Genomic DNA, 13,270 nt, shown 5'->3' with positions numbered 1-13,270 from the left:
TCTCTATTCAGCAGGTTTGCACCCAGCAGGTTTATAAGGGAATACCTTTGTCCCCAGGGACATTTATTAAATGTCATCTCATCCTTGTTACTCCACCTCTTTCTGATTCCCACATCAGCAGACCAAGGGAACTGAGCATCTGTTCATAGTTTTGCTTCTAACCCTATCCCAGCATTAACCACAAGGCAACAGAAATAGAATAAAGAGACAAATGGATAACTTTAAGTAGCTTCTAGGTTAACCTCACTGTTCTGCTTCAGTGAGTGTTGAGAGCCAATTATAACTTGTCATGACCCCGTGTGTCTTTAGATTATAGAAATATGCTGATCTCCAAAGTAGGTATTAATGATTTTTACCTGTGTATTCATTTGTTCACTGATCCATTCCGGATGTTCTTGGTCTCAGGGCCTGAGGATCGTTTTCTCAGATGCGTCACGGCTCATCTTCCGGCTCAGTTCCTCCAGCGGCGTGCGGGCCACCATCAGACTGTATGCAGAGAGCTACGAGAGGGATCCCAGCGGCCATGACCAGGAGCCCCAGGTACCAAAGCCAAGCTATGCTCCAAGCCCTGTGTGTCTCATCGCTCCTGGCAAATATAGGGAGCCCCTGCAGGCCTTTAGTGGGGGTGATTTTACTTTCTGGAAAATAAATTCCATATTGATAGCTCCAGCTGAAGGACAAGCTTGGAGTGACTCCAAGAAAATTGCATTCATTCTTTACAGTGTTTGACACAGAAAAATTGCTGTCTAGCATCTCTGATAAGTTTAGACAAGCTTTTTCTGAACAACTTGCCTCTCTTGACTGTTCTGCAGTTTCTTAATTGCGGTGTCATCAAGAACAGGCACCTTGTAAAGATAAGTTAAGGAAATTTTGAGTTAGAGTCAAAATAGTCAAACTCTTCGGAACTTGACTATGCTCATGCAAATAATGAATCTCCAGGTGATTGGAAAACTGGGTCAGACCATGGCCTTGAAGTGTCAATATAGATGCTACTCTGGGCCTCCCCTCAGAGCGTGCTGCAGAGCCCACCCTGAGGGAGAGGCTGTGGCTGGCCTGAACTTCAAGTTAAAGGAGGACACCAACAAGGCTAGGCTGGCCTGTGTTTGGCAAAGCCCTCTCATGTTGTCAACAATAGAGCTAAATAAGAAGTCACTGAGGAAAACAGTAACTGGCACAAGCATAGGCCTCCCCACTCCCATATTCTTTAAAGCTCCAGGCAACATTAATTAATACCAGAAAGGACCCACTACAATGTTGGGGACTTCCAGCCACACTGCTGGTTGCCTCTGCCCCTTTGGTCTTTACTTCACCCTGGGTTTTGAAGCAGGGTCCTTGATGAGATGATTCCTTGGGATGAAAACATTGGTTCTGTCTGCAATGCTTCTTTTGTGGAGAAGTAGAGAAACAAAGAAACACTCACTGCTTCTTATTTTAGAGCTGCTCGGAATTTCTGCTAATAATTTGCCATAGTTGTGTCCTGGACAGAATAAGATATTAGAGAGGGTTTTCCTTGTCAGTAGTTTAGTGTTTTGTTTTGTCTTTTCATGGTATTTTTCTCTGGAGAGTCTCAAAGAACTTGAGAAAAATAGTGCCATAGATCCCTACATCTGACTGTGTAACTAGAAGGTCTTTCTGGAGTAAAATCGTCCCAGATAGGGAAGTAGAGGGCTGGGAGGCCGAGAGTTCTTTTCAGGGTCACCAAGAGCGTGAAGGGGCAGAGCATGAGGCCACCATCAAGGCTTTGGCCCTTCCTTCTCAGGATCACAGGCTTTCCATGCAGGGACGGGCCACGCTCAGCCAACATAATTTTTAAGTGAGCACATTTCACCCAAGATAGTACCAAATCGTGCAAGAATTGGAGGCTAACCCGCTCTTTCCATATAAAACTCTTCTACGTCTCATGTTGGGAATAAAGATTAAAGCAAGGGCCTGAACGTCCAGAGCTACGTACAGGGTGAGGAATGATATTCCTGGCCGCACCAGCTCTGACTCACTCTGACTCGAGGCTATTTTTTCTCAGCATTTTTTTCCCTATTTGCACGGGGTCAGTGGTTATGCTATTTGTATTTACCTTCTGCATTGATTGCAGCCGTATGACATCTGGGCCACTAGACAGGTGTGAATACAAGCCTATGCTCATATGAGTCCATTTCTGAAGTGGTCCTCAAAAGCTAAGTGGTGCCACTTTTTTGTTGAGGCTTCCTTGGAAGCCAAAATCCTCCACAGGCCTACTGTTAGAGGGTTGTGTGTAAGTGTATACTTCAATTCGTGGGTAAAGAAAACGTAAGTGATGCTTGTTTTAGTCGCCATTACTGTGTGTTTTCCACCCTGTTGGTTTAAAGAGTTTGCCATTTTGAATGGTTGGGGAATTCCTTCATTGATAGGACTTTTCTGATTGCTGTTTCCACCTCTTTTAATCATAAGTTTTCCCAGAGCAATTAGCACATGATCTAGCTAAACATTTTATATTAAAATAGAACTTATTATTATAACACCATACATCCTTGCTTCACCAACTTAAGGTATTTTGCATAATACGTTTAAGTCAAGATGTAGAGTGAGATTTTAAAAGACATCTAAATCCCTAAGGAAAGGGAAGAAGATTCTCCCATCAGGCCTAGCTGAACTATACTCAGGCACTTAAGTTTTACCATCTAGGACCACCTGCTTCTGCCTTCAAAGAGCTCAGGGAGGAAAAGGCTTTGGTTAGCTGTTAACAGAGATCAAAGATAAGGTATTCCCCTCAAGCTGCTCATGTTATTACTGACCCAGGGCCTGGCAGGGACACACCAGCTTGTGTTGCTTTCTCAACTGCATTCACCTTTTTAGCTTGTTGTGATTTGCAGCTCGAAAGCAGAGAACAAATACCCACCCTCCCCCAACACCTCTACGTACTCAGACATCCGTTAAAGTGCCTCTCTAATCTTCGGAGGTCCCACTGATGATCTTATGCCAATTCAACAGGTGTTTTTTATTGTTTTACCCACCCTAACTCAATACCCATCTACATTCAAGTTATTCAACCCGAGGACTTGAGCGTTCCCTTCAACTGGCTTATCAGCATCTGGCTATTTGACTTTGCACATGAATAATTTCTTTTTCAGATACTTTAAACACATGTGAACAGAACATGTTTTTAGCATTTATGCTGTCGTTGCCTCGTAGAAGTATTCATTACTATCCCAGTGATGCAATTAGGAAAACTTGTGATACAAACTATATGTACACGAGTCTCTACCCTGCTTATGCATTTTTCCATTTGGGTCTGTTTGTATAACAGAGATTATACTATTGTTTTAAGGTGATGTCAAATAATTTCTTACTGACATCCAAAAATAGTTTTTGAAAATTCTGTCTATATGCACCTAGGGATTGGTGGTGAGGGGAGGAAGAAGGTGGGCAAGGCTCTGATAAGAGGAGAAGGTGTTGCCTTGCCCTCACTCTGTGTCCCTGGTAAATCAAGAGGGAATGCTTCCAAGGCCTATTTCTGGAAGATTACATAGTTTTAAAAATACAAGATTACTTTAATTTTACTGGCAATCAGTAGGCTTTCAACGAGCCCTCAAACCAGCTGGTAATAATTTGGAAAAAGGGATGAGCCAAAAGGATTTAAATTCACAGGTAACCAGAAACAGTCCAGTTGTTTCCATTTTCTTTCCCACCATGTTCATTAGCAGGGCTGCTAAATTAACTTTTTATTTGCCCTCTTTTTCTTGTCCGTTTGAGCCTGAGGGTGGAGTTGCTAATGAACAATAAAAGATCCAAAAGGACAAGGAAGGAGAAATTTTGTTAAGGACTGGGACAATCACAGACTGATAATCAGCTCCTGGCTAGTCAACAGTTGGCTTTGGTACTTAAGTTGCAGGATCTATGAGCCCCCTATCCCACCCCAGCTCTGGAAGAAGCCTGATGCTCCCCAGTCCTCCTTACCACTGAGAAAATTTAGGTGAATATTTCTGATAAGCTGTACCTAGAAGACTTTAAGGACTAGTCTCTAAGCACCAAGACTCCCTCTATATTTGTTTCCTCTGTCAAAAACCAAAGGCCATCTGGGGCCAGCCCCATGGCCTAGTGGTTAAGTTCGGTACTCTCCACTTTGGTGACCTGGATTCGGATTCCAGGCAAGGACCTACACCACTTGTTGGTGGCCATGCTGTGGCAGTGACCCACGTACAAAATAGAGGAAGATTGGCACAGATGTTAGCTCAGGGCCAATCTTCTTCAAACAAAAAGAGGAGGATTGGCAAGAGATGTTAGCTCAGGGTGAAACTTCCTCAGCAAAAAAAAAAAAACAAAAAACAAACCAAAAGCCATCTGTCATGTTGCTATACTTTTGAGAGTGGGGCACTAATAATAATTGAGACCATCCCCAATAAACCAGGACATATGGTTGCTCTAGTTACACACCTTCATGCCATCTTAGATCTGCATATCTCTTTAGAGATGGGTTTCCAAGAGCACCTGCAATACAAACCTAGCCGTACGGAGGGAACATGCCAGGAATGAAGGGGTAGATCAGTGGTTCTAACCTAGACCACACATCAGAACCACTCGGGGCCTCAGTAAAAATATCCATACCCAGGCCCTACGCCCAGAGAATCTACTTTATTTTTCTGGGGTGGGGCCTGTAGTTTTAATCAGCTTCCGAGATGATTCTAATTAGACAAGTGCCTCTCAAACTAATGTTCACATTAATCACCTGGGGATCTTGTTAAAGTGAAAATTCTGACTCAGGTCTGAGGAAGGCCAGAGAGTCTGCATTTCTAACAAGCTTCCAGGGGATATTGTGCTGCAGGTCCAGGAGCCACACACTGAATTGCAAAGAAGCTCTAGCAAGCAGGACCTTGAATTCTTTAAAATTATAGAAAAGGCCACACTGTTTTTAGTGCCCTTGCACACATGGACCACTGACCCCTAGACTCTCTAGTTGTCCGTTGCATTCCACTTGACTGTCTTCTAGGCGTCTCCAACTTGACATATGCAAAACTGGACTCCTGCCAGTCTCCCCCTATTCTGCCTCACCCACCAAATCTGCTTCTTTCAGTGTCTTCTTCATCTCAGTAAATGGACGTTCCACCCTTCCAAGTGGTTTGGCCAAAATCCTAGGATTCATCCTTGACTCCTTTTTGCTTTCTCTAATATCCCACATCCAACAGAAAATCCTATCAACCTGAGCTTCAAAACACAGAGTCTGACCTGTCTCACCACCTCTACCGTTTCACCCCAGGGCCAAGCTACTGTGCTTTCCTGTAGATTATTAAGTAGTCTCCTAATTGGTTTCCTTCCTTCCACTCTTGCCCACTCCCCACCCACACCCTAGTCTCAGCGCGGCAACCAAAACGATTTTTTTAAAAAAATGTTAGATCACCTATTGCTCTCCTAAAATCCTCCAGTGGCTCCTCCATCTTACTCAGAGAAGAGTTAAAACTCTTACTGTGGTCTCAAACGCCCTACTGGAAACGGCCCCTTTCTCCCTTTGACTTCATCTCCTACTTCTCATCCTATTTCTCTCTCCACTACAGCTGTTGTTCCATGAACATACCAAGAACACTCTGCCTCATGACATTTACAATGGCTATTCCCTCTGCCTGGAATGCTTTTCCCTCTAATAGCTGCATGGCTTCCCTTCTCACTTCTCAGTAAGGGCTCCCCTGTCCACCCTATATGAGCCCTCATGGCTTATCTCCCTTGTCCTGCTTTACTTTTCTCCATAGCACATATCCCCATCTCACATATATATATTCACTCATTTATTTGTTTTATTGTCTCTCTCCACCCAGTAGAATGAAAGCACCAGGAGACTAGGACTTAGTTTTTTTCTTGTATCCCCAGTGCACAGAATACCCCCTGGCATATGCTAAATGTCCAATACAGTTTTGCCAAATGAATGAAATAATCAGTGTTAATTACTTTGGAATATCTCAGGCTGAATATATCACACAGGAAACTGAAATATTCTGTAGCAGTATGAACCTGGGTGCTACTGTCAGGAGTTTTCCCAAGATTGAGAGTTTGAATAAAATCAGTTGCCATTTTTAAGGTCCCTACTATGTGCTGGGCACCATTCTAAATACTTTAGCTTTAGATACATCCATTGTCTCATTAATTGTTCCAATGGCCCCAGAGTAGAATTGTCATCCTGCTTTTGCAGGTGAGGAAACTGAGTCAGGGAGCCATTAAGACCCATGAAGCAGATAATTTCTGGGTTGGAGACTCAAACTAGGTCATATAGCAAAACACATGTTGTCATGCTAATGCTTGAGGTCCAGAGGAGAGAGAATTTCTTCTCACCCGTGCTTGAATCCGAGGCTGCACCTGGAGCTTCATTGCCTGTGACTTATCACAGGTTTCTCACATCTACCAATCCTCTGATTCTTGGATACTAATTGGGTGCCCAATGGTTTAATTCAATTCTGATACTAACTTCCCTGTTAGCACACACACAGTCCCACAAGACTGCCCCCACTTCAGACACCAGCTGCAAATGGGGTGCCCAGGCTGCCCACATGTCTGCCCATTCGACTACCAATTTGGGGATTCCCTGATCCCTCCCTCAGGCTCGATCACTTGCTAGAATGACTCACAGAACCCAGGGAAGCACTTCACTTACCACCACTGGTTTATTATAATAGGTTCAACTCAGAAGCAGCCAAATGGAAGGGACGCATAGGGCAAGGTGTGGGGGGAGGGGTTCAGAACGTCCACACCTTCTCCAGGTGCCCCACTCTTGCGGCACCTTGAGGTCTTCACCAACTCAGAAGCTCTCTGACCATGTTGTTTAGGAGTTTCTATGGAGGTTTCATTACGTGGCATGACTGATTAAATCATTGGGCTTTGGTGATTGAACTCAACCTCCAGCCCTTCTCCCCCGGAGAGGTCGGGGGTGGGGAGTGGAGGGATGGGACTGAAGGTCCTGGGCTACAGCCCTCATGCTGAAGCTCTCTAGGGGCCCACGGAGAGTCACCTCGACAGCATAAAGTGAGGGATGCTTGAAAGGGGCTTATGATTAATGAAACACACTCCTGTCCCTCTGGAAGCACAAAGGATTTTGGAAGCTCTGTGCCAGGAACCAGGGACACAGACCAAAGATATTTTTTATCATACCACTCTTATAAATGTGGGTAAATGTGAGTGCTTTGAAAACAACTAGTTTTCCTCCCCTTAATTTGAATTAGCAATGAATAGGTTTTTTAAAATTATTAAAAGAATAGCATTCTAAATACATACTGGTATGTTTTATACTTAATAGGGGATCTGAAGTGAGTGGTTAAAAATTTGGAGAATAAAATTAGAAATTGAGATAATATATCTGGTGCAGAAGAGTTGGAAACAGAATGAAATTCCGAAGTGACACATAAATGGACATTGATTTAGGCATTCAATTTTCCTGACAAGATGAAAATGTATATATATGTATATATAAATGTGTGGTACACGTAAGTATGTGTATGTGTGCATAGTGATGTATATATATGTAAATACACACGTATATGTACATATGGTTTTGGAATCACACTAGATAAGTAAATATCAAAAACTTATTATTTAAACAAAAATCTGCATAGGGTTGTATTCGTAGCCATATATGCAATGAGAAACATGAGGAAATCCTTCATTTTATTTTTGTCCTCAGAGTTTAGTCTGTATTGCTGTAATCTGGACATATGGGGGAGGGTGGAGTGATGTAGAGAGAGTTTAGAGAAGAAACACGTGGTTAAAGGGTTGGGCTGTAAGCTCTATGGCCGAGTTAAAGAGCTGGCTCATTTTGCGTGTAAGAGGCGTGACCTGGAGGTCTTCAGGAATTTAGAGAATAATATGATGCAGAGAAAGATGACCAGCTGTTCTCCATAACTAATGAATATGTAATTTGAGGAAATAAACTCAGGCTGAACTGGAAGGGGTTCAGATTGACTGTTAGAACAATTTCTCAACTGGGAGGCCTCCTACCCAGTTAAGACGGCTGGTTTGCGCTTTTTTAGAAGTCTCTGTGACCACATAGACTCAAATAATTTTTAAATATGGGCAAGAGTGGAAAAGACAAATCAAGATAATGTCTCAATATATTCTTTAACCTTAAAATTTTGGTTCTGTGACTATTATTTTTAAAAAAAGAAAGAAAGGGAACAAACAAGGTGTGGTCAAGTGGGTTAGAGTTCCCTCTAGTGACAGAGAAAGGAATTTAGGACAGCTGTGTTTTCACAAATCAGAGTCACTTGCTGAATTAAAGCTGAGAAAGAAGCGAAGATGTATAGGTTTTCTATATTTTTACTCATTTAGGCAAATTACCTCTTAGGGAAGAAAAACAGGGCAAACAATCGTTCTTTTCTCACTTAGATATTGAAGTCTGGATGCACGCTCTGCTCTCACTATGGATTGTTTTCCCTAGAACTGAGAACGCTTCCCGGGCCGGTCATCTGACAGTGTCCAGAAAACTCCTTTGGGCTGGGAATTGGGCAGATGTTTCCCAGGGGCTGTGGCTATCACAGTCCAGGGCTGTTTAGAGTGTTGATGACAATGGACGTTTCCCTCAGCCTCTCTAGAGATCAAAAGTCCCTTCAAGGTACTGAGTGTGCACTGGCTCAGCATGGGTACTCACCATGTCCACCCACACTGTGGATGTCCTAGGACTCTAGAGAAAGCGTGGGCCTTGATGACAGCTGACTGCCACTGTACACCACTCATGTCAATCCCACAGACAAATCCCCCATATTGTCAGTATATACAAGAGAGAACTGGGGCCACCCCATGGCTGAGTGGTTAAGTTCGTGCACTCAGCTTCGGTGGCCCAGGGTTTCACTGGTTTGGATCCTGGGCATGGAGGACATGGCACCGCTCATCAGGCCATGCTGAGGTGGCATCCTACATAGCACAACCAGAGACACTCACAACTAGAATATACAACTATGTATTGTGGGTCTTTAGGGGGAAGAATAAAAAAAAAAAAGAAAAAGAAGATTGGCAACAGATGTTAGCACAGGTGCTAATCTTTGAAAAAAAAAGAGAGAAAACTGTATTCCAAATCTTGTAAGACTATCTTGTCATTGCCAATTTATCCCAAGAACCTAGTGACCTTAAGAAGCAGAAAAGCTAAAAGTTATGCCTTGATCCTGGCTTTGGGTCAATTTGGGATTAAGGTTTACAGACTCGAAGCCCTGAAATGATTATATTTCCCCTCCCCACTTCCCCATATGTAACTCAAAATAAAAACAAAAATTAGCTTTAAATATAAACGTAAGGACATCTAACAAAGCTTTGACTTTTTTCCTTATGATGCTATTTATTTTGGTGTCTCTACGAAGCACATGCTTAACCAGCTATTGGTTAACCCAGCACTATTTATGAACACAAATCACAGAGTCTTGCTGGATCTAGTTTACTCAGCCTGAAAAGGGAGCACAAATGAATTTGCATTAGTCACAAAAGTATAGAGGATCACTGGTCATAACTCCTCTCCCCAGATGAATGGGTCTGACAAGCTGTGGCCAGTACAGTCTGGTTTCCCAGCATCTTCTTGCTTCCAGCCCAGATGCACAGCACAACTGAGTTTCCATGCCTTTCAGTATAAAGCTACCCAAGGCTCCTGGACTGGCAGCGAGTCAGGCTTTCTTTGAAGTAATGCCCTTCTTTGGTGGATAGTAAATCATTTGCTTTGCTCTAAATGAAAGCGTATCTTGGCAAGTGAATACTGATGGGGAACGTGGACATTGGCTGAAACCTTCAGACGAGGGCTCTGGGCAGACCATGCACTCGAGCAGCATTGGGAGGATGAGGTGTTGCCTGGGCTCCCCACCACGGTCATGCTTTTTCCCGTGGGGAGCACAGGCCATCTGGGAAGAATGTGGTTGTGTTTGCTCTCCTGTTTGCTCTTAGCTAATTTTGAGTTTGTCGTCCTAATTCCAGAATGAGAAACCCTGCTTGAGATGCAGGTAGGGGACTTCCCCATCCTTTGTTTTTGCCTCCCAGGAATGCTGGGAGGTGTGACAAACTCTAGAAGAACAACATTTCAATACCAGAATGCTTAGGCCTTGGGCAGGAGAACAGGCAATGAAAGACTTATGAAATTCATATGTCTTTTTTTGGTTTCATTTCTAAGTATTTTTGCTGGTAGAAATCATCAAGTGAGGCATTATTTGGTAGGTTGAGGCCTGTATAGTTCAAACTTAATGATACAGGGATGGGAGGTAGATGAGGCTAGGAAAGTGTTTTAAAATGTAGGTTTTATTATTATTCAGGTATGCTGAGGCCAACAGATTGGGAGATGACCGCCATTGAAAAGATAGCTTATTACTCACAGTTCCTGAGAGGAGGGGCCACACCATGCCATGCAGGGCCACGTGGGGAAGCTCCAGGTCAGTTATGGGGCAGAAGGAGTGGGAAAAATGTGGAAAAGAGCTTTATTGTGGTTTCCATGGGAAGGAACTGGTGAGGCAAGTTAAGAAGGTTTAGATTAACTAGTTGGAAAAATTTCATCAGGTTCTGGGGCATAGGGGCTATCTCTAGTTGCCTGGTACCTGGCCCTGGGGTGATCAAGACAGAGAAATAGTGACCTGAGTGTGAGAGCCCGATAAAGGAGGTGGCTGGGGTTTGGGCTGTGGTTGGCCAGTCTGCATATGAAGGCTGTGTTCCCGTGGGAGCTGTTTGTTATCTCTAGGAATTAGCCAGTCCTGGGAGGGACAGTCCCTTCCAGTGTCAGCAAGGACCAAGATGTCAAAGCATCAGAATAAGAGACATGCTTAATACAGACAGGAAAAGACGAAACCACTGTCATTTATTCAGGAGGATAAAATTATTTGGGAGCACCAAGATTTTGTTTTTCACAAACCATTGAAGTCAAATGGCCCACTGTTCAAAGGTTGGGCGTTGGAATCATATATCCTTGGTCTTTTTTTTTTTTTTTGAGGAAGATTAGCCCTGAGCCAACATCTGCTGCCAATCTTCCTCTTTTTGCTGAGGAAGACTGACCCTGAGCTAACATCCGTGCCCATCTTCCTCTATTTTATATGTGGGACGCCTACCACAGCATGCCTTGCCAAGCAGTGCCATGTCCGCACCTGGGATCCGAACCGGCGAACCCCAGGCCGCTGAAGCAGAATGTGCACACTTAACTGCTGCGCCACTGGGCTGGCCCCCATCTTTCATCTTTAGCCCAGTTCAGCCATTCTCCGGTTCTGTAATCTTGGGTAACTTCATTTCTCTAAGCTTGAGTTACTTTATCAGTCAAATGGGGATAAGAAAACTTTTTATTTCCTAGGGTTGTTGTGATGATTAAATGAGATAATTCATATAAAGTGCTTTTAACAATGCCTAGCACAGAAAAAGTGCTCAATAAATGTTAGTTGTCATTAATAGTATTATTCTTGCTGCTATTTTTGTTAATAGTTATGTAGACCAGTTTTCTGATCATATAAAGGTCAAAGAGTCTCAGACGAATTAGCAATTTGTTTTCGCATGGCATTAACCTGTCTTATCTTATCTTCTCCCCTTAAATTCTCAGAGGGCCAACTGGATCTATGGGAGGTGTCTCAAGAGAACTGGCAGCTTCTAAAGATCTTGGTCTTGTAAGAGGGTCTCAGGGTCCTTGCGACACGGTGTTCTAGATATACCATACGCTACTGAAAGATTCAAAAATGAAGTGAGATTCTCTACCCGTCTCTCCATTCTCCTCTCCTTCTCTCACTCCTCCCATCCTTTAGAATCCTTGGAGCCTGTGGAACAAATTTGCTGCCCTCCTGGCTTGAAGCAAGAGGTACTGAGTTGGCGTTGTTCAATAATCTTATTTTATCCAAGAAAATGTGCAATTGGGTGGTTGTTCCCAGCTCATTTGCCAGAGAGAAAGGATTTAAAGATTAGAGTCGGTGGGAGACCAAGGGTAGGCTCACTGAAGAGAGGATTTCTGGAGTCTCTGTTGCTGGTTGTGAGCATGTGCTTGCTGGCTTCCAAGTGTTAAGGGCAAAACATTAGCCCAATGGAGTAGGTGTTGGCAAGCTTTTTTGGTAAAGTAAATACGTTAAGTTTTGCTAGCTGTATTAGTTTGCTAGGGGTGCTGTAACAAAGTACCACAGACAGAGTGGTTTAAACGACAGAACTTTATTGTCTCACAGGTCTGGGGGCTACAAGTGCAAGGTCAAGGTGTTGGCAGGGTTGGCTCCTTCTGAGGGCTGTGAGGGAAGGATCTGTTCCTGGCCTCTCTCTCTCTTTGGTTTGTAGATGGCTGTCTCCCTCCTATAACTCTTTCCATCATTTCCCCTCTCTGCCTGTGTCCAGATGTCCCCTTCTTATAGGAATGCCAGTCATATTGGATTAGGGCCACCCTAACGACCTCATTTTAACTTGATGTCCTCTGTAAAGACCGTATCTCCAAAGAGGGTCACATTCTGAGGAACTGGGGGTTAGGACTCCAACACACGAATTTGAGGGGGACACAATTCAACCCATAACACCAGTCATATGGTCTGTGTTGCATCTTCTGAACTGCCGTTGTAGCACAAAAGCAGCCACACACAACACGTAAATGGATTAGTGAATTTATTTACGGGCCCTGAAATTTCAATTTCATATAACTTTTACATGTCACAAAATATTCTTCTTCCAATTTTTTTCCCCCAACCATTTAAAAATGTAAAAACCATTCTTATTTCACAGACTCTACAAAATCCAGGCAGTGGGCCAGACTTGGCCTGAGGACCATGGTCTGCTGGCCCTGGCTTTACAGATTTTTGAACATTATGCACAATTTCTGATTACATTCATGAAGCATACATCCAAATGAGCTCGGCTAAAAATACATTTTGTTAAAGGTAAAATTAAATTTGTATTCATGTGTGTTTATACATAGAGAGAGAGATGAATTTTAAAGTTTTAGAAAACAATATCGAATATCTCTGGAAATCTCCAAAATTGGCCTTCTGAGATTGAACCCCATGGCTTTTGATTGCAATGAAACATGGAAGGAAAATGTCTGAGAGACCATTTGCACTCATGAAATTGAATTCTTTTTTCGGGTTTTTGGTTTCTTATAGGAAGTTTCCTTCTTTTTTCTATTTAAAGCAATTGCCTATGAATGATTTTCAGATGAGCAGCGCTATAACTATGTCGGAAGAGAAAGGAAAAACATTAAGGAAAAGCTCATGGAGAAATGGGATGGAAAAAGGAAAGTGTGAGAGAGCCTGGTGAATACTTGGAATGCATGCACATTAGAATGCAGCTGTACAAAGCCAGGGAGCGCCTGGGCATTGGATTCTGGTGTGATTGCGGCTTCCAGGAGTTGGTA

The 13,270-nt window shown here is 43.2% G+C and overlaps 1 protein-coding gene across 1 annotated transcript in view; it reads left to right on the top strand.

The window, feature by feature from the left end:
- Positions 1 to 13,270, top strand: part of PGM5 (phosphoglucomutase 5) — a 168,014-nt gene that overhangs the window by 137,870 nt on the left and 16,874 nt on the right. Inside the window, exon 10 of the mRNA XM_008512759.2 lies at positions 406 to 540. Coding sequence (XP_008510981.1) covers positions 406 to 540 — 135 coding nt within the window. The remainder of the gene's footprint in view (positions 1 to 405; positions 541 to 13,270) is intronic.

Source organism: Equus przewalskii, chromosome 22 (genome assembly GCF_037783145.1).
Source record: "Equus przewalskii isolate Varuska chromosome 22, EquPr2, whole genome shotgun sequence".
NCBI lineage: Eukaryota > Metazoa > Chordata > Mammalia > Perissodactyla > Equidae > Equus > Equus przewalskii.
The sequence above is the reverse complement of the archived record's forward strand: the minus strand, read 5'-3'. Positions and strand labels throughout refer to the sequence as shown.